Source organism: Terrapene carolina, unplaced genomic scaffold (genome assembly GCF_002925995.2).
Source record: "Terrapene carolina triunguis isolate 2854851 unplaced genomic scaffold, T_m_triunguis-2.0 Scaffold95, whole genome shotgun sequence".
In the NCBI taxonomy this organism is placed as follows: Eukaryota; Metazoa; Chordata; order Testudines; family Emydidae; genus Terrapene; species Terrapene triunguis.
Window position 1 is genome coordinate 4,647,828 of NW_020664446.1, and position 21,756 is coordinate 4,669,583.

General features: G+C 46.9%; 1 protein-coding gene across 3 annotated transcripts in view; it reads left to right on the top strand.

Moving 5' to 3' along the window:
* PDCD11 (programmed cell death 11) overlaps positions 1–21,756 on the top strand; it is a 43,648-nt gene that overhangs the window by 202 nt on the left and 21,690 nt on the right. The window contains exons 2-16 of one of the 3 annotated variants that reach the window (XM_026650877.2): positions 1,862–1,973; positions 3,504–3,635; positions 6,050–6,217; positions 7,255–7,416; positions 8,055–8,178; positions 9,612–9,793; positions 11,250–11,357; positions 11,924–12,130; positions 13,835–13,959; positions 14,638–14,698; positions 16,323–16,469; positions 17,699–17,950; positions 19,379–19,522; positions 20,561–20,755; positions 21,412–21,582. In XM_026650877.2, the coding sequence (XP_026506662.1) occupies positions 1,872–1,973; positions 3,504–3,635; positions 6,050–6,217; positions 7,255–7,416; positions 8,055–8,178; positions 9,612–9,793; positions 11,250–11,357; positions 11,924–12,130; positions 13,835–13,959; positions 14,638–14,698; positions 16,323–16,469; positions 17,699–17,950; positions 19,379–19,522; positions 20,561–20,755; positions 21,412–21,582 (2,280 nt within the window). In that variant the 5' untranslated portion in view covers positions 1,862–1,871. Of the gene's footprint in view, positions 1–1,165; positions 1,974–3,503; positions 3,636–6,049; positions 6,218–7,254; positions 7,417–8,054; positions 8,179–9,611; positions 9,794–11,249; positions 11,358–11,923; positions 12,131–13,834; positions 13,960–14,637; positions 14,699–16,322; positions 16,470–17,698; positions 17,951–19,378; positions 19,523–20,560; positions 20,756–21,411; positions 21,583–21,756 lie in introns of those variants that run through there. The other 2 variants (XM_026650875.2, XM_026650876.2) reach the window with 2 other exon arrangements.

Genomic DNA, 21,756 nt, shown 5'->3' on the forward strand with positions numbered 1-21,756 from the left:
CGGCCCCCCAGCCCCATGGCCCAGCACGGAGCGAAGGGAACCTCCCCAGGGCCCGGCTCGGGCCGGGGGGAAAGGGAAGGAGGGACCCTGGCGCTGCCCCCGGCAGGGGAGTCCCGGGGCAGTATCCCCCCTGGCTCCTTCTCCTCCTCTGCCAGCAGCTGAGTTCAGCGCCGCTGGCTTGGCCGAGGAGGGGAGCACATGCATTTCGTCCCCTCCTGGAGCCCTGAAGGAGCCGCTCCTGGAGACCGGGAGGGACTGAGCCCCCCCAGCAGGGCGGGTCACTGGGCTGCGATCCTCTCGGTTTGGGAGCTGGTTTCCCCGCAGAGCTGGGGACGAACGATTCTCATAATAGGGTGGTGGGGAGGTCTGCCAGTTCTGTGGCCCAGAGATCAGTTTTTTCGATTGCACTGGGTCCCGTTGACCTGTTTTTTTTTTCTTGTTTCTCATTGTTTGGTATTGCCTGGAGTGTAATGTACTTTAGATTAGTTTCTCTGCCTTAAAGAGAATTTAGCTTTTATTAGTACAGCAATTTACTTTGCCCATACTTGATTATAGCCTTTCACAGATATTATGCTGCTGCCTCTGGAATGAACTTGGGGGGCTGGGGGGGGGGGACTGTTGAATGTGCATAACAACACCTAACAACAATTTAGACAGGAAGTAAAGAAGGTTACTGTATACAGTTGAAGCAGCAGGGGCGATGTTGGGGGCATGTGTGGAAAATATAATGACTTAAATTGTAGTTTGTCTATGATACTGTGTGACAGCCTTTATGCATGTGCAAAGGAAAGAGCAATGGCATCTTAATTGACCACAAGTGGTCTGGAACTCTGTTTTATCTAAAAAAAAAATGACACTTCTGGCAGCCAGTGGCCCCCAACAAAATGCTAAAATGCGGGTTCAGTGCTGACTCAACAGGGTTAGTTACACTCATGCATCCACTAACATGTCAACACCAATTCCTGCAGCTACTGTGGTATTGCTATGTTTGAGCCCTGGCCTACACACTACAAAGTTTTGTTGGTATAGCTATGCCAGTTAGGGGTGCAAAAAATGACACCATCTATCCAATGTAGCTATGCTGGCCACCTCCATAGACACATCTATGCCACCAAGAGTGCTTCTGCTGGCTCAGCTAATGTTGTTTGGGAGTGGGGGTGTAGCTATGTCAGTAGAAGAGCTCCTGCTGGCAATGCTGTTACTACACTAGGGCAACTCTTCTGGCATAGCTATGCTGGCCAAGGCTCTGCAGTGTAAGCAAGCCCTGACTGCTTAGGGTTATGAGATCTGACAAGGTCACTGCCCCAGGCAATATGTCTGAAGGCATGTATTGTTACTTGTCTGTGGAGATGGTGCTTCACCTGTTGCACACAAGTGTGCAGATAATTCCTTTATTAGGAATCTCCTCAGAGAGTTTCTAAGCTTTAAAGCGTCAGGTATACCAGCTTCTCAGTTGTCACTGAAGACTGATATGGTAATGTGGGTGAATAGGATACTAGGGAAAAGTTCTGGTGACTGATACATGTGTATAACCAGAAGAAGAGCTCGGTAAGATCAAAAGCTTGTCTCTTTCACCAACAGAAGTTGGTCTAATAAAAGATATCCCCTCACCCAACTTGAGTCTCTAATACGTGTATAACTATCATTTTCAAGTACATTGAAGTGTTCTCAGAGGCCTATATTTTTGTCTTCTAAGCCTCCAGATGCTTTCTATCTATCTATCTATCTATCTAATTTGTCATTTACGAAAAAAGCCAAGGGAATCTTTGTTTAGTTCCAAGATAATTCCTTCTCCTGTCATTTAAACTCTAATGTGTCAACAATTGCAGATTTCACTCCTGTGTTTTTGCTTTCCCCATAGAAATACAAACATGGCATCCATGGAAGAAAACTTCCCTCGAGGTGGCACCCAGAAAAAACCTTCAGAGGGAAAAGCCCCCAGGCGACCAATAGAGCAGGATAACTTATTTGATGTGAGTTGTGCGCACATGATGGATGAAACTCCCTGAGAGCTATTCCACTGCCAATTAGTGTAAAGACCTAATTCTGTAGTTCTTACTCCCATTGACCATGACAGCTTTATCTGAGTGAGGGCTGCAGGAGTGAGCCCCAACATTCATTTTAGTACTTGTGACTGGTCTTCATCATGGAATCCATGATTTTCATGACTTTTGACAGATGTCTGACCCTGGGTGAATGTGATGGCAAACCATTAATCAAACGTAATTGATCAGGGTTTAACTTTGAAATATCTCAGTGGTGTCTGATCGCATGTAATCTGCTTTTAGATGTAAGAGCTTCTAGATAGATGTGGTGGGCCAAATCCAACACTGTTGTAAGGACATTGAATTCAGTGGTGCTACGCCGGGGTTAATTTGATCTGTTATCAGTAGGGTAGCCGTGTTAGTCTGGATCTGTAAAAAGCAACAGAGACTCCTGTGGCACCTTTAAGACTAACATGTGACATGCATCCGACGAAGTGGGCATTCACCCACGAAAGCTTATGCTCCAATACATCTGTTAGTCTTGATCTAATATGTTTCTCTTGTTTTATGTTTCAGTGCCTAAAAGAACAGGATGCATGACATCCTCTTCTACCCCTCCCCCCCCCCCATTTTAAAATATCAATTACTTTGCTATTTCTAAACCAAATTGTTTAAGACTTAGCAATGTAGAGCTGCCTCATTGAGGGCTCAAGCACCGATCCAACAAAACACTTAAAACACGTTCGTAACTTTAGGTGTACTAGTCCCATTGACTTCATGAGACTGCTCCTGTGCAGAAAATTAAGAACCTCCCTCCTTAATGCTCTGATGAATCAGGTCTATGTCCATGCTAAGTTTGAGGGTTTAAGGTTTGGTTGTGATTTACACTATAGATCTATATCGCTATAACTATGTTGCTCAGGAGTATGAAAAATCCACACCCCCGAGCAACGTAGTTATACTGACCTAATCCCCTGTGGAGAGCGCTACGTTGGAGGGAGAACTTTTCGGGAGCTGGATTAACTGTGCCAACGGGAGAGCTCTCTCCCGTTGGCGTAGAACGTCTTCATTAAAACGCTACAGCTGCACTGATCCAGCTGTTCCGATGCAGCGTTTTAAATGTAGACATGCCCTCAGTCGCTCTTGAGTTTTCTCTACAAATGAAGGCTCAAAGGTGGTGGTGGTGATTGTTGTTTTTCCCGTAGGAAGAAGGGGAGGAAATGTCTTTTTCTGCTCGTTTTAACTCAAAAGCCATTGATTGGTTTTGTTCAAACCGGTCAAATGTATTTATGCTTTAACCAAATATGTTAAGTTTCAGCCCAAAGGGAGAAATTTTGAGAGACCTACATATGACTGAACATAAGGGTTTGCAACAAAATTTCCTTCTGACCCCTAACTCTAGCATTTCCCCCTAATCTGGGATGACTGATAATTTTGCTCTTCTTTTGTGGAGCACAACCGTTATCTCTTCCAATTCTCTTGTTTCTCCCCCCCCGTGCCCCTTAAAATCTGCTTTAGACGCATCATGAAGAAGGATCCCAGAAAAGGAAGAGAATCCAAGAAGATCAAGGAAAGCGGAAAAAGCTGAAGGCAGAGAAAAAGGAAGCCATTAAAGCTAATGCCAAGGATTTTGAACTTCTCACGGTTGAGGTTTGTGGATGAGTGTTCAGATAAGTCTTCAAGTAGCTAAAAGGTTGTTATAAGTTGTTCTCTTTATCCACTGAGGATGGGACAAGTAGTAATGGGCTTAAATTGCAACAAGGGAGATTTAGGTTAGATATTTGGGAAAACTTCCTGACTGTAAGGGTAGTTAAGCACTGGCACAAATTACCTAGGGAGGCTGTGGAGGTTTTTAAGAACAGGTTAGACAGATACCTGCCAGGGATGGTCTAGAAGATAATACTTAGTTCTGCCTCAGTATGAAGGGCTGTACTATGTGGATTATCAAGGTCCCTTCCAGTTCTACATTTCTATTATTCTATGATTTGTGTATTTTGACCTCCATTTGGGTCCAGTGCATCTAGGAGGTTCCTTATTCCTGGGCCTGTCTCAGAACCACCAACCTTTAGGTAAGGGAGGGCTGGACTCCTTTTCACAACCTCTCCTTCACTGGCAAGAAGGAGTTCAATGACAAGTAAGAAATTGCACATCTCCTCTAGGTCTTCCGCAAGCTAATGAAGGCAGAGCATTAACACTTAGAACTGTCCCAGGATGCAGAATTAACTGCTGCAAAAAGTGACGCTAACTGCAATAAAGTTCTCATCATTAACAAAGGCTGTATACAATCAAATTAATTTCCACAGAGAATTGCATTACTGAGCTGAATGCTTCTGAGGCCTGCTGTGTCTGTATCTCTCTTGGTTTCCTTGCTATCAAATTGACCATCGTCACATTTTTCCCCCCTCCATCTGCTGTGCACTTCATGATTCTGAACAGGAGCTATTGTCCAGCTCTCAGTTCTGTGGCTGCTATTCCATCCTCTCCACATGCACATGTGTAACCCTTAATGACCTGTTTTCTCTATCACTCCACTTCCTTTGCTTTAAGTTGTACCTTAGAAAGGAGTTGATTAAGACGAACATGTTAAGATATGTAAAATACTAAGTGGTCTTGAGAAGGTAGATCAGGAGTGTCTGTTCTCACTGTCTCCTGTCACAAGAACAAGAGGACGCTCAATTTAATTGACGGTAGGAAATTCAAAACCTCTGAAAGAAAACACTTTTTTACACAACGTGTGATTAAACTGTGGAACTCATTTCCACAGTAGGTCATGGGAGCCAAGAACTTAACAGATGATTAGATATTTACAGTAGAACTTCAGAGCTATGAGCACCTCGGGTGGTTGTTTGTAACTCTGAAGAAAACTATGGTTGTTCTTTCAAAGTTTGCAACTGAACATTGACTTAATAGAGCTTTGAAACTTTACTGTGCAGAAGAAAAATGCTGCTTTTAACCATTTTAATTTAAACGAAACAAGTACAGAAACGGTTTCCTTATCTGGTCAAATCTTTTTTTTAAACTTTCCATTTATTTTTTTAGAAGTTTACGTTTAACACAGTACTGTACTGTATTTGTTCTTTTTTTGTCTCTGCTGCTGCCTGATTGCATACTTCTGGTTCCAAATGAGGTGTGTGGTTGACCAGTCAGTTCACAACATGGGTGTTCATAACTCTGAGATTCTACTCTATATGGATCTCAAGAATATCCAGAATTGTTATAATTAATGATGACAAAAATTTTGGAAGAGATATTAAACTTTGTGCTTCAGGCGTTAGGACAAGATCTGTGAGGCAGACTGATCATCCCGTGTCTGCCCACAACTCTGGTGATTCTTATGTCTTCCTCTGAAGCATCTGGTTCTGACCACTGCCTGGGACGGGATACTGGACTAGATGGAGCTTGGGTCTGATCCAATCTGACAATCTCTGGGCTTGTCTTCACTACCGAACTACATCGGCGCAGCATGTAGTGCGTCTCCTATGTTGACAGGAGAGTGCTCTCCCATCAATGCAATTACTCCACCTCAACGAGAGGCAGAAGTTCTGTTGGTGGGAGAGCTTTAAGTTGATGTAACTTATGTTGCTGAAGGGGGTGGTTTTTTCACACCCCTGAGCAATGTTAGGTTCATCGACTTAAGCGGTAGTGTAGACAAGCCCTCTGTATTCCGTTTGGAAGGTGGAACATATAGCTTCCTTCATGGTTGCTCCGTAGAAGGTTCTGTAGGACACCCTACTACAAGAGTGTGACAGGTTTCTTTAGTCTGGGAAACTCATGTCCCCATCAGTCATTCCTGCTCCCAGCACTGACAGTAGGAGGGGCTGTAGTCCTGTTCCTAGGTCTTTGCTGCTTTCCACTGACCTTTTAAGAGGGCTGCTTCTAATTGCAGCATGTCAGCAGTGGCTTGGTAACTCGCAGAGTGCTGATAGTGATTTGTGGCCTGAGTCTGGGTGGTAAAAGGTGCTGAGTTTTTCTTGACTTTTAGTGGTTTATTTTTCAGTCTCATTAGACACGGTAAATCTGTGGCTTGTTGAGATCCACCGAATGCTAATTTTTCTTTGTTCCAGGCCCTGAGTGAGGGGATGCTGCTGCTCGGCTGCGTGAAGGAGTCTAATGACTTCGAGTTAGTGGTCAGTTTGCCGAATGGACTCACTGGATTTGTGCAAGTGACGCACATTTGCGATGCCTACAGCAAAATGCTGAATGAGCAAGTGGCCACGGAAGAGCTCCTGGAGGTGAGGGGAGTCCTGAGGGATGGTGTGTGTCCTGGGACTGGGTAAAATAAACGGGGTCTTGCAAGCAGAGGCCCAGCGGGAGAACCCAGTTTCCACTGGTGTACAGGACATTCTGATCCCTTCCCTGTCCTGCTCTCTTGCTTCCTTGGCCAACAGGGCCTGTGAATGCTAAAGGCAGCATGTTCAATGCACTGCTCAATGATAGTCATCACTGTATACCCCTCCCTACTTAAGGAGTTCCCACAGCTACTATATGTGGCAGGGGGACTTGAAGGATGAAGCTGGGGATGTGTTTGGGAGAATCTTCTACTTTCCAGCAGGGATGCAGAGGACTCAGAGGACTCTGTCCTCTTCCCCAGCCCCTATGCAGGCCCCCAGAAGATGGCTTCTGTGATGTTCTGTGCAGTGTATTACCAGCTCATGCTATGGCAGATAGGTATTGGAGGTAATAAGGCTGCTTGGAAGAGACAATGTAATTCCCTGATTACAAGGATGTTCCAAAGAAAGGAAGGAAGATAGTCCATTACCCTTCATGCACGTTTATATTTCCCCTTCCCACCGTCGTCCATGCCTGTTTAAAACTGAATTTTGGGAATGGCAAGATGCTGATGTCCCCTTGCTCTTTTCTCACCTTTTACCTCTTTGCTAATGGGAGACCTGAGACTGGGACCATAATCAGCTCTGGCGATGCATCTTAATCCTGACCTGTAGCACCTCCTGCTGTTCAGCCTGGCAGCTGTGTTGAATCCTTTGACCTCAGCCTTGTAACATTACATACATCCTTTTGTGTGTCCGTGTGCGTGTCCGTGTCCGTCCCCCCCGCTCTGAGCCAGGCTTGAAACTCCAGGCTGGGGCACAAGCCCACTGTACCCAGGGGCCCCAGGCTTTGTGGCATTTAGCTGCTGCTGAGAATAGAGCTTTCCTCTTGGGTTTGGGTTTCAAAAGCCTCTTCAGTGACAAGTTCTGGTCTCCTGCATTATTTAATGTTAATGATTTTCCGGTTTTTCGTGATCTCCTTTAACTGTCTTGCTGTTTAGGATTTGAACTCGCTGTCAGACCTGTACCCCCCTGGAATGCTGGTCAGATGCACCGTGACCAGCGTGGGGAAAACCATGGATGGACACCAGAGTGTCAAGCTGTCAATTAACCCCAAAGATGTCAACAAGGCTTTGAACACCACGGCTCTTAGATCAGGCATGGTAGGTGTTCTGGGTGCACCGCAGCCTCCCTGCCCTTTGGAGATCGCTTCCCCTTTGCCCCCACGTCTCCTTCTGTGAATTCAGTTTTGTCACTGCATGCAATTAAAGCAAGGATCTGTGCCTTTTCTGGTGTAATTCATCTTGGTAGGAAGTGTGGTGTAGTGGGTAGAACGCAGGCCTGAGCTGTGACTCATGAGATCTATTCTTCTGCCACTGGCTTGTTGGCTTTTGGGCAAGTTACTTAACTTCTGCTGCCTCAGCTTCTCCATCAGTAAAATGGGGATAATACTTACCTGACCACTTCACAGAGGTGTTGTGAGCTTAGTTAATTATTCTCTTGCACCCAGTTTCACCAGCAGTTGTGGGTGCCTGTTGCTTTTCAATGTCCTGATGTTACCAGAGCTTCAGGAAGCCAAGAATCCCCTAGATACATGTCTTGGTTGGACAAGAGGACAGCTGAGACCACATTGCCAGAGGAGCCAAGGTCTAATGTGTCCAAAGCAGTGGGAGGAATTCCAGCACTCTGACCCCAGGAGAGAAGGAAATCTGAGTGCGAGGAACCTGTTGACAGAATTGTTCTCCTTGCTGATCTAACCGTTCCTTTATATTGTTGAATTGTAATGTTTCCCTCCCCGCAGTTGCTCTCTGGCTTGGTATCTAGTGTGGAAGATCACGGCTACCTCATAGATATTGGAGTCAGTGGTGCTAAGGCATTTCTGCCTCGTCAGAAGTCCCAGAGTTACATCAAATCAGCCAACAAAGGTAAGGCATCCAGCAGGAACTAAAGCTGGAGATGGAGAACTGGCTGGCTCAGAGGAGTGGGGTGGGACTGGAGCCTTTCACCTCTACCTTCCTGACTCAAACTTAGCTGAGGTCAGGAGCGATCAGAAGTCTCTGCCGACGTACAGTTGTGCACAGGCCATTGAACAATGAACTGTTGGCTGTCGGTCCATTTCCTGATCGACTGGTGTCCTCCTTGTAAACACCTCCATCCTGACTGGCACTAGTCATTCCGTGTGTTGGACACTATTGCAGAGAGGCCCAGGTTCAAATGGAGATGGGCACTACCTCTCCCCTTTCATTTCCCCCACCCTGAGAAGTAGTCGCTCTGGGTCCTGGTTGAGGCACGTTGGCAGGATGGTGTAGGAGAAGCGTGTGCTGCTGCCGCCCACACTTTGCCTGTCCTGAGGATTGATTGGTCTCCAGGATTGTCTAGACAGCCCCTTCCCATAGCACTAAATCCACACCCATCTGAAATCAACCAACCAAGTGGCAGTTCCCTGGTTAAAGGCAAGTGCTCCAGAGCTGTATTGGTAAAAGTCCCTAAACGCACTAGAACGGAAAAGCTCGGAGAGAGCACCTTTCTCTGCTGCTTTGGTCAGAGGGCTGTCTTTGGGCTCAGGCTGGCAGAGACCTGAAGTATGTATGATCTGGTGGCTACAGGAAATAGATTTGTGGCCTGTCATCCACAAAGGTCATGGGTAAAAGGGAATTGGTCTCTGCACCCTAGATCTGGTGCCAGGAGGTGGGAGGAGCTTGCATTGCTACTCCCTGTGATGCATGTGTTCTCCGGGTGAGCATGGAAAAAGTCATTCTCATCCCCATTTAATTGTATTACATTAGCGCCCAGAGGCCTGTTCGGACCAGAGCCTGGTTGTGCTAGGCACTACAAACACAACAGTAGGCAGGGTCCTTACTGCAAAGAGCTAACAGTCTAAGAAAACAAGCAATATACAGAGGGTGAGGCATGGGGAGAAAATTGGATACGTTCAGTCTTTTTACACCTAGATACTTCCTATTTTTAAAAAACTGCTTTGTAATTGCATAAATAAAGCATTGCGTTTCCCTGGCTGCCAGCCATTTAAACGCTGACTGATTTTCTGATAGGTGTTGCAGCAGAAGTGGATCTAGAACAGAGATTTTAAAAGAGCAGAGGGTAGTTGACCTTACAGGTCCTTTCAGGGAGGCTGTTCCATGCACAGGCGGGCCTGGACAAGTATGTCTGAAACTGGTATTGAGGGCAGCTTAGCAGGGTCGGGCACTGTGATAAGAGTGGCTCAGGAGGGAGGGTCTGGAAAAGAGGCTTGAATTTGGCTGGAGGGGGGAGCTAGCGAAGGGTTTCCGAAGGGGAAGCAGGGGAATGTGACAGACAGGAAGATGATGAGGGGTTTTTGGTATGTGTCCTGTCTTCGTAGGGGCTGAGCTGAAAATAGGCCAGTACCTGAACTGTCTCATTGAAGAAGTGAAAAACAACGGAAGAATTGTCCGTCTGTCCATCACTCAGTCGGAGGTTGCTGCGGCCATTGCAACAGAAGAACAGAACTGGGCGCTCGGTAACTTACTGCCAGGGCTGCTGGTGAAAGCCCAGGTGCAGAAGGTAAAACTCCGCTTTCTCTGAAGGACTGTTGAGGTGGAGTTATGACCGCGGCTGTGATGGACATCTTCCTGTGTATTCTGCCCCAGCAAAACTGAGCTGGAACGCAATGAATTTACAAATCCAGCTAAGTTATTTCTGCCTGCCAGCACCACCCGCTCAATCTCCGAAATGGAGCGCTGATCTGGGCCCAGTCACCAGGCGTAAAGACGCTAATGTCTGTGCTTGGCTGGCGGTGGTGCAGTGCGAGGCAGAGTCCAGTCCAGTTTGCTCGTCTCCTGCTCTTGCAGCTCTGTGGAAGAGCAGTTACTCTGTAGGAGTAAAATCTTCCATTGTGTCAGGCAATGAGCACATCTGGCTCAAAAAGCACAAGGGCAGTAACCCGGCGCCATTTTTGAGTCCCTTTTCTTTCTGTAACAACACTAAGGTGTCTAAAAGCCCCAAGTATAAATGTAAGTGGCAACTTGCTGGCAGGATGAGTAAAGCATTAAGCTTTCAACTCTCCTTGCTTGGCATCCTCTGGACCTTTCTGTTGTGGCTGTGGAAACGGGAGAAACTTTCCTCCTTTTCATATGAACATTTCCATACGTTCATTCAGAAGTTGAATTAGGGAAAATGTGAACGGCGGCACTCTCCCCAGCTCCGCCCACTTGACACCACTTTCAGTACATTGTGCAGATCTTTGATGGTCCTTCTCCTTTGCTAATTGGTGAAATAGCTGGCACTGAAAGTTTCAGCATTAAACTTCGAAGTTAACAGCCAATCATGTGACTGGATGCAGCTGACACTGCTGAACTCCTGTTTCAGGCTGCTTACAGACTCAGGCAGACTTCACTGTATTTGTTTTCACTGGGGTTTTTTTTTTTTTTTTTTGCGACCACAGGGGCTGGGATCTTAGTGGTTGGTTTGTTTTTAAATGGAAAATTGGGATTTGGGAGTGCAAGATGGGAAAAACACCTGCTGGCAAACCAGCGCAGTTTGATTCTGGACTTGAGATCAAATGTACAATTAGAAAACTTAAAAGTATTCTTTTCTAGTAGAGGCAAAAAGCCAACTCTTGAGCAATTAACGTGTCCTTTTCGGCGTGTGTATTATTAAGCACTGACAAGATGGTTATTAGTGGAGGAAGTAAAGTGCCGTCTGCATCTTGATCTGGATGAGAACTTTTAACACAGATTTAGAGTCATAGAGTTTAAGGTCAGGAGGGAACCATCAGATCCTCTAGTCTGACCTCTTGTATATCACAGATCACCAACACCACCCAGCCGCCCCCAGGCCAAGCAAACCACCAGAATTAGACAAAGGTGTTACAGCCCTCGGGACACTCCACTGTTGTGTGTCACAGGCAGAAAACAGGAGGGACTGAATGCACCGATGCCCGCGACCCATGCAATGGTAGGGCATTGATTTAGTGATTTAATTTTACGCCCTACAGAAGAATTTCTCTTTCTTGGTTTAGGTGACCCCTTATGGCATCACTCTGAGTTTCCTCTCCTCCTTCACTGGGATCGTGGACTTCATGCACCTGGATCCGAAGAAAGCGGGGAGTTATTCACAAAGTCAGACGGTGAGTGGATGCTGAAGCGGCTGTAGGAACCAGAAAGCTGCTTAGCCTGTGTGTCTCCTTTCCTTCTCTTACCATTTTTTGGTAAGGGTTTTTTTTCTGTGGAATCGGCAGTGTCAGCAATTTTGTTGGCACAGACCTTCTTTCTACACCCCTGGTAAGGAGAAGGGAAGCAGCCTATGTCTTTGAGTTCTGAACATAGCTGCTGGAGAGTTCTGGGGAAGGTGCCCCTTTACAGTTTTGGCAGCTGAGAGGCTCATGGAGGATGGGGAATGGCTTGTGGCGGGGGTTGATTGCCCGCAGTCACTCTCCCCTCCCCTTGTCCGCACCAAACTAGCTCACACCATTTAATCAGATAACTAAAGAAAAAATGCCCAGCCCATAAAGACATTGGCGCTGAATGATAACACCGCACGTTCCATTGTCCTTGCTCTACCTCGGCAAAGCCTCTGTGAAGAGATCAGGAGCCAGGTGTGCATGATGTGAGAGTGCAGGGTTGAAAATGGCTCTCGGCTCTTCTGGTTGCCAGCCTGTCTTACCATCCTGCTGTCCTCTCTCCCCTGCAACAGGTGAAGGCCTGCATCCTCTCTGTCCATCCCACCTCCAAAGCAGTACGGCTCACGCTGCGGCAGGTCTTCCTTCAGCCTGGCAGCGTGCTTGGCCAGCTCGCCAGCAGTCGGATTGGCATGGTGGTGGAAGAGTCAGTGGTGAAGAGCTTCCACGCAAAGACTGGTGCCATCTTTGAACTGGACGACGGCACGCTGGCTTTTGCCCGTGTAAGTAATAAATGCCCCCGTGGCCGGGTGATAATGTGGGAGGGGTTGCCACAAGCTGGCATGAAATTGCCAACCAAACCAGAGACGTCTAGGGAATGGTATTTTAAAACGTAAGTGGAAACGGTTGTAAATAATGGTTGTCCCGCAGCATTTGCAACCCAAACATTGCACTGTGTTGCTAGTGCATGAGAACCAGGAAGTGAAACTGAGTATGCTCTATATTCTACTAGAATTCTTTGAGGGCGCCAACAAGCATGTGGACAAGGCAGATCCAGTGGATATAATGTATTTAGATTTTCAGAAAGCCTTTGACAAGGTCCCTCACCAAAGGCTCTTAAGCAAAGTAAGCTGTCATGGGATAAGAGGGAAGGTCCTCTCATGGATTGGTAACTGGTTAAAAGATAGGAAACATAGGGTAGGAATAAATGGTCAGTTTTCAGAATGGAGAGAAGTAAATAGTGGTGTCCCCCAGGGGTCTGTTCTGGGACCACTGCTATTCAATATATTCATAAATGATCTGGAAAAAGAGGTAACCAGTGAGGTGGCAAAATTTGCAGATGATACAAAATTGCTTAAGATAGGTAAGTCCCAGGCAGACTGCAAAGAGGTATAAAAGGATCTCTCAAAACTGGGTGACTGGGCAACAAAATGACAGATGAAATTCAATATTGATAAATGCAAAGTAATGCACATTGGAAAAACATAATTTCAGCTGTATATATACAATGATGGGGTCTAAATTAACTGTTACCACTCAAGAAAGAGATCTTGGAGTCATTGTGGATAGTTCTCTGAAAGCCTCCGCTCAATGTGCAGCAGCAGTCAAAAAAGCAAACAGAATGTTGGGAATCATTAAAAGAGGGATAGATAATAAGACAGAAAATATCATATTGTCTCTATATCCACGGTACGCTCATATATTGAATACTGTGTGCAGTTGTGGTCGCCCCGTCTCAAAAAAGATGTATTGGCATTGGAAAAGGTTCAGAAAAGGGCAACAAAAATGATTAGGGGTATGGAACGGCTTCCATATGAGGAGAGATTAATAAGATTGGGACTTTTCAGCTTGGAAAAGAGACTAAGGGGAGATATGATTGAGGTCTATACAATCATGACAGGTGTGGAGAAAGTAAATAAGGAAGGCCTGTGAGGGGTTGAGCATCCTTCACCCCAGTGGAGGGCACTTGGTAACTTGCAGGACTGGGCTCGAAATCCTTCGGGGAGCCCCTGGTCTTGCAGTGACTGGAACCCCCTAGGAGCTCAGGGTGGCCCTTAGAAATGAGGTTAATGTACAGTGTGCCCAGCCGTCATAAAGTACCAGGCTGGCCTCGCGCTCAGGTCAAGCCCTGGCCTGGTGGCCTCTTCCTCTTTCTTATGCTCTTAATGGTCTTCAAAAAATTATGCTAGGGGAATGTTGCCGCTCAGTGTATATACACAGTAAAATACAACGCCATCTGCCTGGCAACTATCGTACCAGCTGCTCCCCGAAATAATGGGTTTGTCTGCGTCTTCCTTCCCGTCCTCCCAACTAATACTTCCAGAGGGATGTAAGCATTGCATCTCACCTGGTTGAAAACACCCATGTGAAACTTGCTGAGTCTTACTGGTCTGTTTTCTCCTCTTCAAGTCAGTCTAGGTTTCGTTCTCCCAAGTCAATACCATCTCTATTTCCAAATGGTGATAAATCGCCCTTTGTTTTTGTAGCTGAAGCATCTTTCGGACACCAAAAAATCCTTCAAACCTGGGGCATTTAAGGCGGGCAGCAAGCACAGATGTCGAATCATTGACTACAGCCTTATGGATGAGCTGGCCCTGTTGTCTTTGAAACAGTAAGTTTCCCGTGCCATTCCAGAATTGTTTGTGGGGGCTACGGGGAGAGAAGGGGCTGATAACAAGTGGAAAATATTGTGCTGCTTTGTTTGGCTGGAACCCGCCTATTGGGGTTTCCACTCGTTATCTGTCTGTGGCACTCATCTGATGCCCATTACTGGATATCTGAGAGTCACAACCTTGAACACATTTCTCCTCCCAACAATCCCTATGGGGCAGGGCCAGGCTGTTCTCCCCATTGCACAGATGGGAACTGAGGTCCAGAGGGACTAAGTGACTCGCCCAAGGTCACACAGGCTGCGACAGAGCAGGTCTCAGGCTTGCACTCTAACCACTGGGCCATCCTTCCTGTCTAGTAAAGGTATTGCCCTCTGAGAGGCGGTGGGTTCCCTGCATGCACAGTTTTGGCTTCTGGCCATCATCCTTTGTGTCATAAACTGGGACAGAGCTTAGTCGAGTGGCTGGGCCCAGACCACCTTAACGGAGGGAAGGTCACCATGACTCTGACACAGGGCTGTGGAGGGACAGAGCACTGACGTGATAAATAGGGGCCAGGAGGATTCTGGCAGACCCCAGAGGTGAGGGAAGGGGAGGGGTTGTCTTGTCCTTACCACCTCTGGGTTTTCACTCACGTTAAAGATGACTCACTCCGCAACCCTTGCTGTATCTTCTCCTAGTCGAATTATTGCTGCTCCGTTTCTGAGATACCAAGACATCTGTCCCGGGCACGTGGTGGAGGTAAGATCCCGAGAGAACGTTGCACGTTTGGCATTGTAGAGTGTTGGTACTTGCTGCCGTGCCTTAGGTGATGCGTATTTTCCCTGCCTAGTTAATGCCAGTTCACACCTATTTGTTTCAGACCAGTGCTGGAAAGGGAGAATGCAAATACAGCACCAGCAAAAATAACTTGCAAGTTCTCCTGACTGTAGTTACCTAACTGAGCGACACTTTAGTCCAGGTGTTTGTCTGCGTTGCCTTGGTGAGGGTAGAATGATCTTTCTAAAGCCTTGTATACCCGATCGTATGTTGGAGATGTATATAGGGTCAGATCCAGGTCTATTTGACGTCAATGGGAATTTTACCATTGACTTCAGCAGAACCAGCGTATGGCCCATGGAGAGCACAACAGTGGCAATGCGGGTGCAAGAAGCAGCGTAGCTTCCCTGATGTAAAGCTGTTGCCCTGCGTGTGGTTAATACATTAGATTTTTTTGGGGCGGTGTGTGTTTATATTTTGGGGGTCGTGGGTAGGCTATTGCCCCTGTACAGTAACTCCTCGCTTAATGTTGTCGTTATGTTCCTGAAAAATGCGACTTTAAGCGAAGTGATGTTAAGCGAATCCAATTTCCCCATAAGAATTAATGTAAATGGGGGGTTAGGTTCCAGGGAAATTTTTTTCACCAGACAAAAGACTATATATTTTTTATATACATATATATACATACACACTGTGTATATAGTTTTAAACAAACAATGTAATATTGTACACAGCGATGATGATTGTGAAGCTTGGTTGAGGTGGTAAAGTCAGAGGGTGGAAGAGGGTGGGATATTTCCCAGGGAATGCCTTACTGCTAAATGATGAACTAGCACTCGGCTAAGCCCTCAAGGGTTAACAATTGTTGTTAATGTAGCCTCACACTCTACAAGGCAGCATGAATGGAGGGAGGGGAGACAGCATGGCAGAGAGAGACAGAGACACACACTGTGTGTGTGTGTGTGTGTGTGAGAGAGATGCACATTGCCCCTTTAAGTACTCTGACCCCACTCTAAGTACATTGCCCTTTTAAGTAGATCAGCAAGTTGAGACAGCAGCTGCTTCCAGCAAGCTCCCTCCGTCCTGAGCCCTTTTGTGTCCCCGTCCCCCCCGCTCTGTGGAGATGGGGTAAGTGGGGGGGCAGGAGCAGGGGGGAAGGGGACACCCTGACATTAGTGCCCCCCCCCTCCCCCGGCACAGCAAGCAGGAGGCTCCCAGGAGCAGCTCCAAGGCAGAGGGCAGGAGCAGCACCTGGCAGTGGGGGGAGGGACAGCTGAACTGCCGGCAATTGATAGCCTGCTGGGCGGCTGTGCACAGGGAACTTAGGGGAGCAGGGAGCTGATGGGGCGGGGGGGGGCTGCCAGCCCACCCTTGTTCCAAGCCCCCATCAGCTAGCTCCAACGGGCTGTTCTTTCTGCAAGCAGTGGACAAAGCAGGCAGCTGCCAAACAACGTTATAAGGGAGCATTGCGCAACTTTAAACGAGCATGTTCTCTAATTGATCAGCAACGTAACAACGTTAACTGGGACGACTTTAAGTGAGGCGTTACTGTACACCCCAGCCTACACTGAAAACTACCAATCCTGCTCTCTTCTCCGGACTCTAGGGCAAAGTGTTGGCTCTGAAACCCTTCGGGATGCAGGTGAAGGTGACGGATCACATCAGGGGGCTGGTGCCTCGCCTACACCTGGCGGACGTGCTCCTGAAACAACCTGAGAAAAAGTACAGCGTGGGAGGCGAAGTCAAGTGCCGGGTAAGATCCCCCTGCCAGGGGCCTGTCTTAAGTTGTACTCTTCCACCAGAGCGATGCCTGAGCATTTCGAGACCGATCTGATTTCCACTGAGAGCGGGTGACTCGCTGATGTGCTTATTGTTTGTTTATAATGAGTCCTGGGGCGTGAGGTCGCTGGTATTTCGGAAAGTGGAGCTGCTTCCTTTTCTCAATTGCCCCACCCTATTGGCCACTGGACTGAGTGTTGGGCGTTGTGACTCACTGTGCGGCCTGACCAAATTACGGCCACGCTTTCAAGCCTCCACTCCTTTGGATGGTCTCGGGGTGTTTGGTGCCCAGCTCCAAACAGCTGGGGTCTGATTTTGAGAGCTACTGAGCACCCACATGAAGGGATGGGCGCTGCAGATACCCAGCAGCTCTGAAAGTCAGGCCCTAGGAGGCTCAGGTTGTGCTCCTGATTAGTGGATACTTGAAAATGTTTAGGCCTTAACTTGTCAGCACCATTTTACAGAGAGGAATCTAGTGATACTTGGTCTCTCTTGTTAAAATGCTCTGAGAGCCTTGGATGAAGTGAGCACGGTACGTGCTAGATGTAATCACTTAACTTCCCAAAACCTCGACCGTATTTAACGACTTCAGAGGCTGTGACCATTTAAAATCCTTAGAGTGATTCCTTGTAGGAATCTGCATATTGAAAAGGAAACTCCTGCATTTCCCTGCGCTGCTTCTCAGAAGTAATGATGTCATTTCTCGGGCAGTGACATATTGAAATAGATTCTGTCTTCTCTGAAGAGAAGCTTGGATTTTATGGGCTTTACTCCCACCCACTTCCATGCACTCATTTAATGCACCTTCCTAGTTTTCTGCTAGACTTACTGATACTGACAAACTATCCTGCATCTCATTTGGGGGCCTGTGTTGCTCCTGTTCTAGCTTGATGGCCTTTGAATAGAGAGAATTCAATCCAAGGGAAAACCACCATGAATTTGGCCACCAAGTCATTTGACACCACCTGCTTTAGTAGGATTAGCTTCGGAGACATTGTCAGCATTAATGTTTGTAAAGCCCTTTGCCTTTCCTCCGAGGATCTCAAAGCGCTGTTGCGTCTGGATGTCTGAAGCTAGTGCAAACTTGTAGACATATGTGGGATTCTTGTACGTAGTGAATATGAATCAAGGATTTGGTGCCTTTTCCCTGATTGAAAAGTGTCTCTGCAGTCACTCTAACCTCTCGTCCCCCTGCTCTCCTAGGTGTTAATATCCAATCCTGAAGAAAAGAAGCTGATCCTAACTCTGAAGAAAACTCTGGTCATGTCGAAATTTCCAGTCCTCACTAGTTACGAGGCTGCAAAGCCCGGCCTGATCGCTCACGGCTTCATTGTGTGCGCTAGGGAATTCGGCTGCATTGTGAAGTTCTACAATGACGTTAAAGGTCTGGTTCCCAAGAATGAGCTGAGCTCAGAGCCCATACCTTCCCCAGAGAAAGTCTTCTACAAAGGCCAGGTAACTAATATACACACACCCATTGATAAATGCAACGGAGGCAGTTGTGACATCGCACTGACAGATAAGGAAGAGGCCGCAGGCTGGTTGGTTGTGGATGGGAGGTTCATGTGGGAATTCAGTGCACCTAGAGAGTTGTAAAGGGATATTGGCAAGGCCGGCACACCTCAAATGAGATCTGCCTGGAGCTGTGGTTTGCAGTGCAGGAGGTGTTGGGCCCTCTGCTGTGCTAGGGTTAGACAGGCTATCGAAAAGTCTAGCCTGCTACAAGGAATCACCTACGTGCCATTGGCTTTGAGTCCCTGAAGTGGGCGAATCCTTGACAGTCGCGTGACATTGTCACGCCACTGCATAGTTGTAAGGACAATCTGATAACAGGAGGAAGGGGCTCCTGAGGGGAGACGAGGCCACTCGTTCTAGGATAGAGTCCCAATCCCCTGCCCTGTTGCATTCCCTTAACTCTTAGGAGCTGGATGTCCATAAAGTGTGAAACACCTACAAACTCACTTGTGTCCTAAGGCTTAAAGGACTCAAATCAGAGGCCTTTACTGGAAACTCTTCCTGTTTTGGGAAATCATTTAACAGGCACGGACAACACAGGAAGGAATAGAAAGGATCTGGGATTCTGAAAACGCTCCTGTGGAGCAGTTGATTCCTCTTTCTTGTATGCAATTAAACGGGCTGGGCTGTAAGAGACTCCTTCCCTTCAAGAACTTTGCAGAGCTGCGTTCTTGTACATTTCCAGGCCTTGCCTGCTTCTGAGAGTGCAGCAGGCACAGAGCTGTGTAATGTAGTCTGCAGAGCTCGGGTGGCAAAGAAACCTAGGGGGAGGTGGCTTGTCAGATTGCTCAGTGGAGGGGCTGGGGTCCATGCTGCAGCCTTTGTTTTCAGAAGAATGAAAACTTTTATTTTCAGGATCAAGAGAACAGTCTTTTAAGTCTATGTTTTAAAAATCTGACCCTCGCTATGCCTGGCAACTTTACCAATATGCAAGCACTTTTAATTCCAGTCTGTACTCTGGGCCGTCCCCGTGAGGTGTGTGACCTGCTCAGAGTCACATTCGTTTGTTTTTAATGCTGGTCTCTCTCTAGCAGCTGCAGAAAGGGCAGGATGGTCTGGGGGTGGGAGTCGGGAGACTTGGGTTCTATTCCCAGCTCTGCCTTGGGCAAGTCATTTTAACGACTCCGTGCCTCAGTTTCCCACCTTTGAAGTGAGGATTACACTTGCCTCACACTGGTTTTGCGAATCTGAATTCACTCATGTTTGTAAAATGCCCCGATAGCCTTGGGTGTGAGGGGAAGAGTTGCTGGGTATTTATTTCGCTGCCTTATGCCCTGTACGGCTGTACACTGGGTATAAGGGTGGAGGGGTGGATCTACAGAAAACGCACTAAGTCAAGTCTTTTTTGTTTTAATCTCTTTGCAATAGGTTGTCAAAGTCATAGTCTTAAAATGTGAGCCTGAGCAGGAGAAGCTGCTGCTGTCATTCAAGTTGATGAGCAGACCTGTCTCTGAGGACCAAGGAGAACAAACTCCGAAGAAGAATCGGGAAGTGACTTATGAAACTGGACAGGTATTGATTGTAAATGCCCCCCCCCCCCCGTTCCCCCCTCCTGTCTGGTTACTAAGGAAAGGATTCAATGCACCTTTGAATTATTTTACTTCTAAAACCTGTCTAAAGGGTCTCACTAGATGGTGACAATGACAGCTAGGTTTTGTATTGTATCTTTCGTACAAGTGTCATCCACAAATAAGTTTTTAGAGTAAAGTAAATGAGACCGTGACTCAAACAGGAGTGTATGTTAGAGAAAATACTTATGTGAATACATTGAAATGGTCAGTCACAAGGCACTTAAAGAGACAGGGTGAGGTGCAAGCCAGGGAGGAAAGAGAGGTGAAAAGAGGCCAGTAGATGCAGAAAGGCTGTTTTGGACAGCAGGCAAATGAGGAACTAGCATCATTGCATCTCCTATTGTGAGCCTGGCATCACGTTAGGATGCTAGGGAGGGTCTGATGCACTGTAGAAGAGGGAGGACAAAAGAGCCCCATGAGATTATCCCAAGAGTAGAGTGTTAACTTCAGTAGTTCCACTACATAGATTATACGGTCAGAGGGGACCCCTGTGATCATCTAGTCTGACCTCCTCTATAACACAGGTCATAGGACTTCTCTGAAGTAATTCCTGTTGGATATGGTGGTCACATCCATTTCTCAAACTGTAATGCTGCAGTGTGCTAACAGCTGCCACGTTTTGCTTCAGAGGTGGCTGCATTTCAGTGTTAGGTAAATATTTGCCAGAAAGACAATAGTTTTTAAGTGCGTCAGTATCCCTTTGGAATAAAAGACACTACCGACACGTAAATACAAGTTTTACTACTGCAAGCACGGGGATGTTCTGTTTTGTTTAAATGATCTCCTCCCCATCTCCCATCTGATCAAATGAATTTTCCAGACTTTGACTTCTGTGATTTGTTGAGATTGTTTTATATTAAATGTGTCAGATGCTTCTGAGGTTCTCTGCTATTGGAATGAGACAGTTCCTTGTGCATAGCTGGAGGGACCTCAGAGCTGTTTACAGTCTCACGTTACATGTCTCCTGTTCTCTGCTCAGATGGTTGACGTGAAAATCCTGAAGAAGAAAGATAATGGCCTGGAGGTTTCCATCTTGTCAGACAATGTTTCCGCCCACCTTCCCACAATGCACCTATCTGACCACGTGGTTAACTGTAAACTCCTGTACCATTGGCTCCAAGAGGGTGACATCCTCCACAGGGTTATGTGCCTAAGTGACAAGGGAGGACACATTGTATCCTTTGATTCGTCATTCATGAAGGCTCTGGCCATTAAACACACACCTTGATGGAACAATCTATTTCAAATCTAGACTGTACTCAAGGAAGAGGAATTACACTAGTTTAAGGTGTGGGGCTGGTTCCATCCTCACGAACCAAGGATGGTTTGAAGGGGTGGTATCTTGCGAATCACCCACCCTTGAATTGAATCTTGTATGCTTCTGGGAATCCCATCAGCGATAAGACCTGTTTCTAGCCCTAGTAGATTATGAGGTATCAGGCTTTAAAATCACAACATTCTGATTACTGACTTGTTTTTTTCCCCAGCTCGCATGCATAAATGTCAGTTGTGACATGGCTTTAGTAAACAGCTAGCATGAAAACCAACTAATTGTACGGATTGTAATCCGGGAATTCCAGCTTCCAAATGGGGTAATGCATTCGTCTCCAACTGTCGGAATTTGTGAGATATTGGCTGCTAAAATTATCGGTGGAGGGAAAGCACGGTGGTAATTGGAACACTGTGATTTTTAAGATTCTGTATTGTACAACTTGCAATGGCTCTGGTGAGACCCTCTGGTGATACCAAGGGATTTAGTAGGCTCCTGAGCTTGTTTCCTCTCCTCTCTTCCCCTGATTAGAAGGCCCTGTTCCTTGACTAGTTGTTCAGACCCTGTGCAGAAAACCTGCAGTGATCTCTGCAGTACAGGAGGAGCAAGTGGTGAGGAGCTTCTCTGAAATCCAACCTGGGATGCAGCTGGCTGGTTACGTGAGGAACATTATGTCCTATGGAGTGTTTGTGGAGTTCCCATTTGGTCTAGCTGGACTAGCCCCGAAAGCGGTAAGCTGGCTGTGACTTTCCCTCTTAAAGCACCATGTTTGCAGGCCCAAGAAATGTGGCTCTAAGCAGGGCTGGAGGGCAGATAGACTGCAGCTCTCCTGCACTCACGCTGCCCCGTCCACTGGGAGTAAAAACTGCTGCTGGGGTTGTATTTATAGAGTTCTAGGTGTCTCC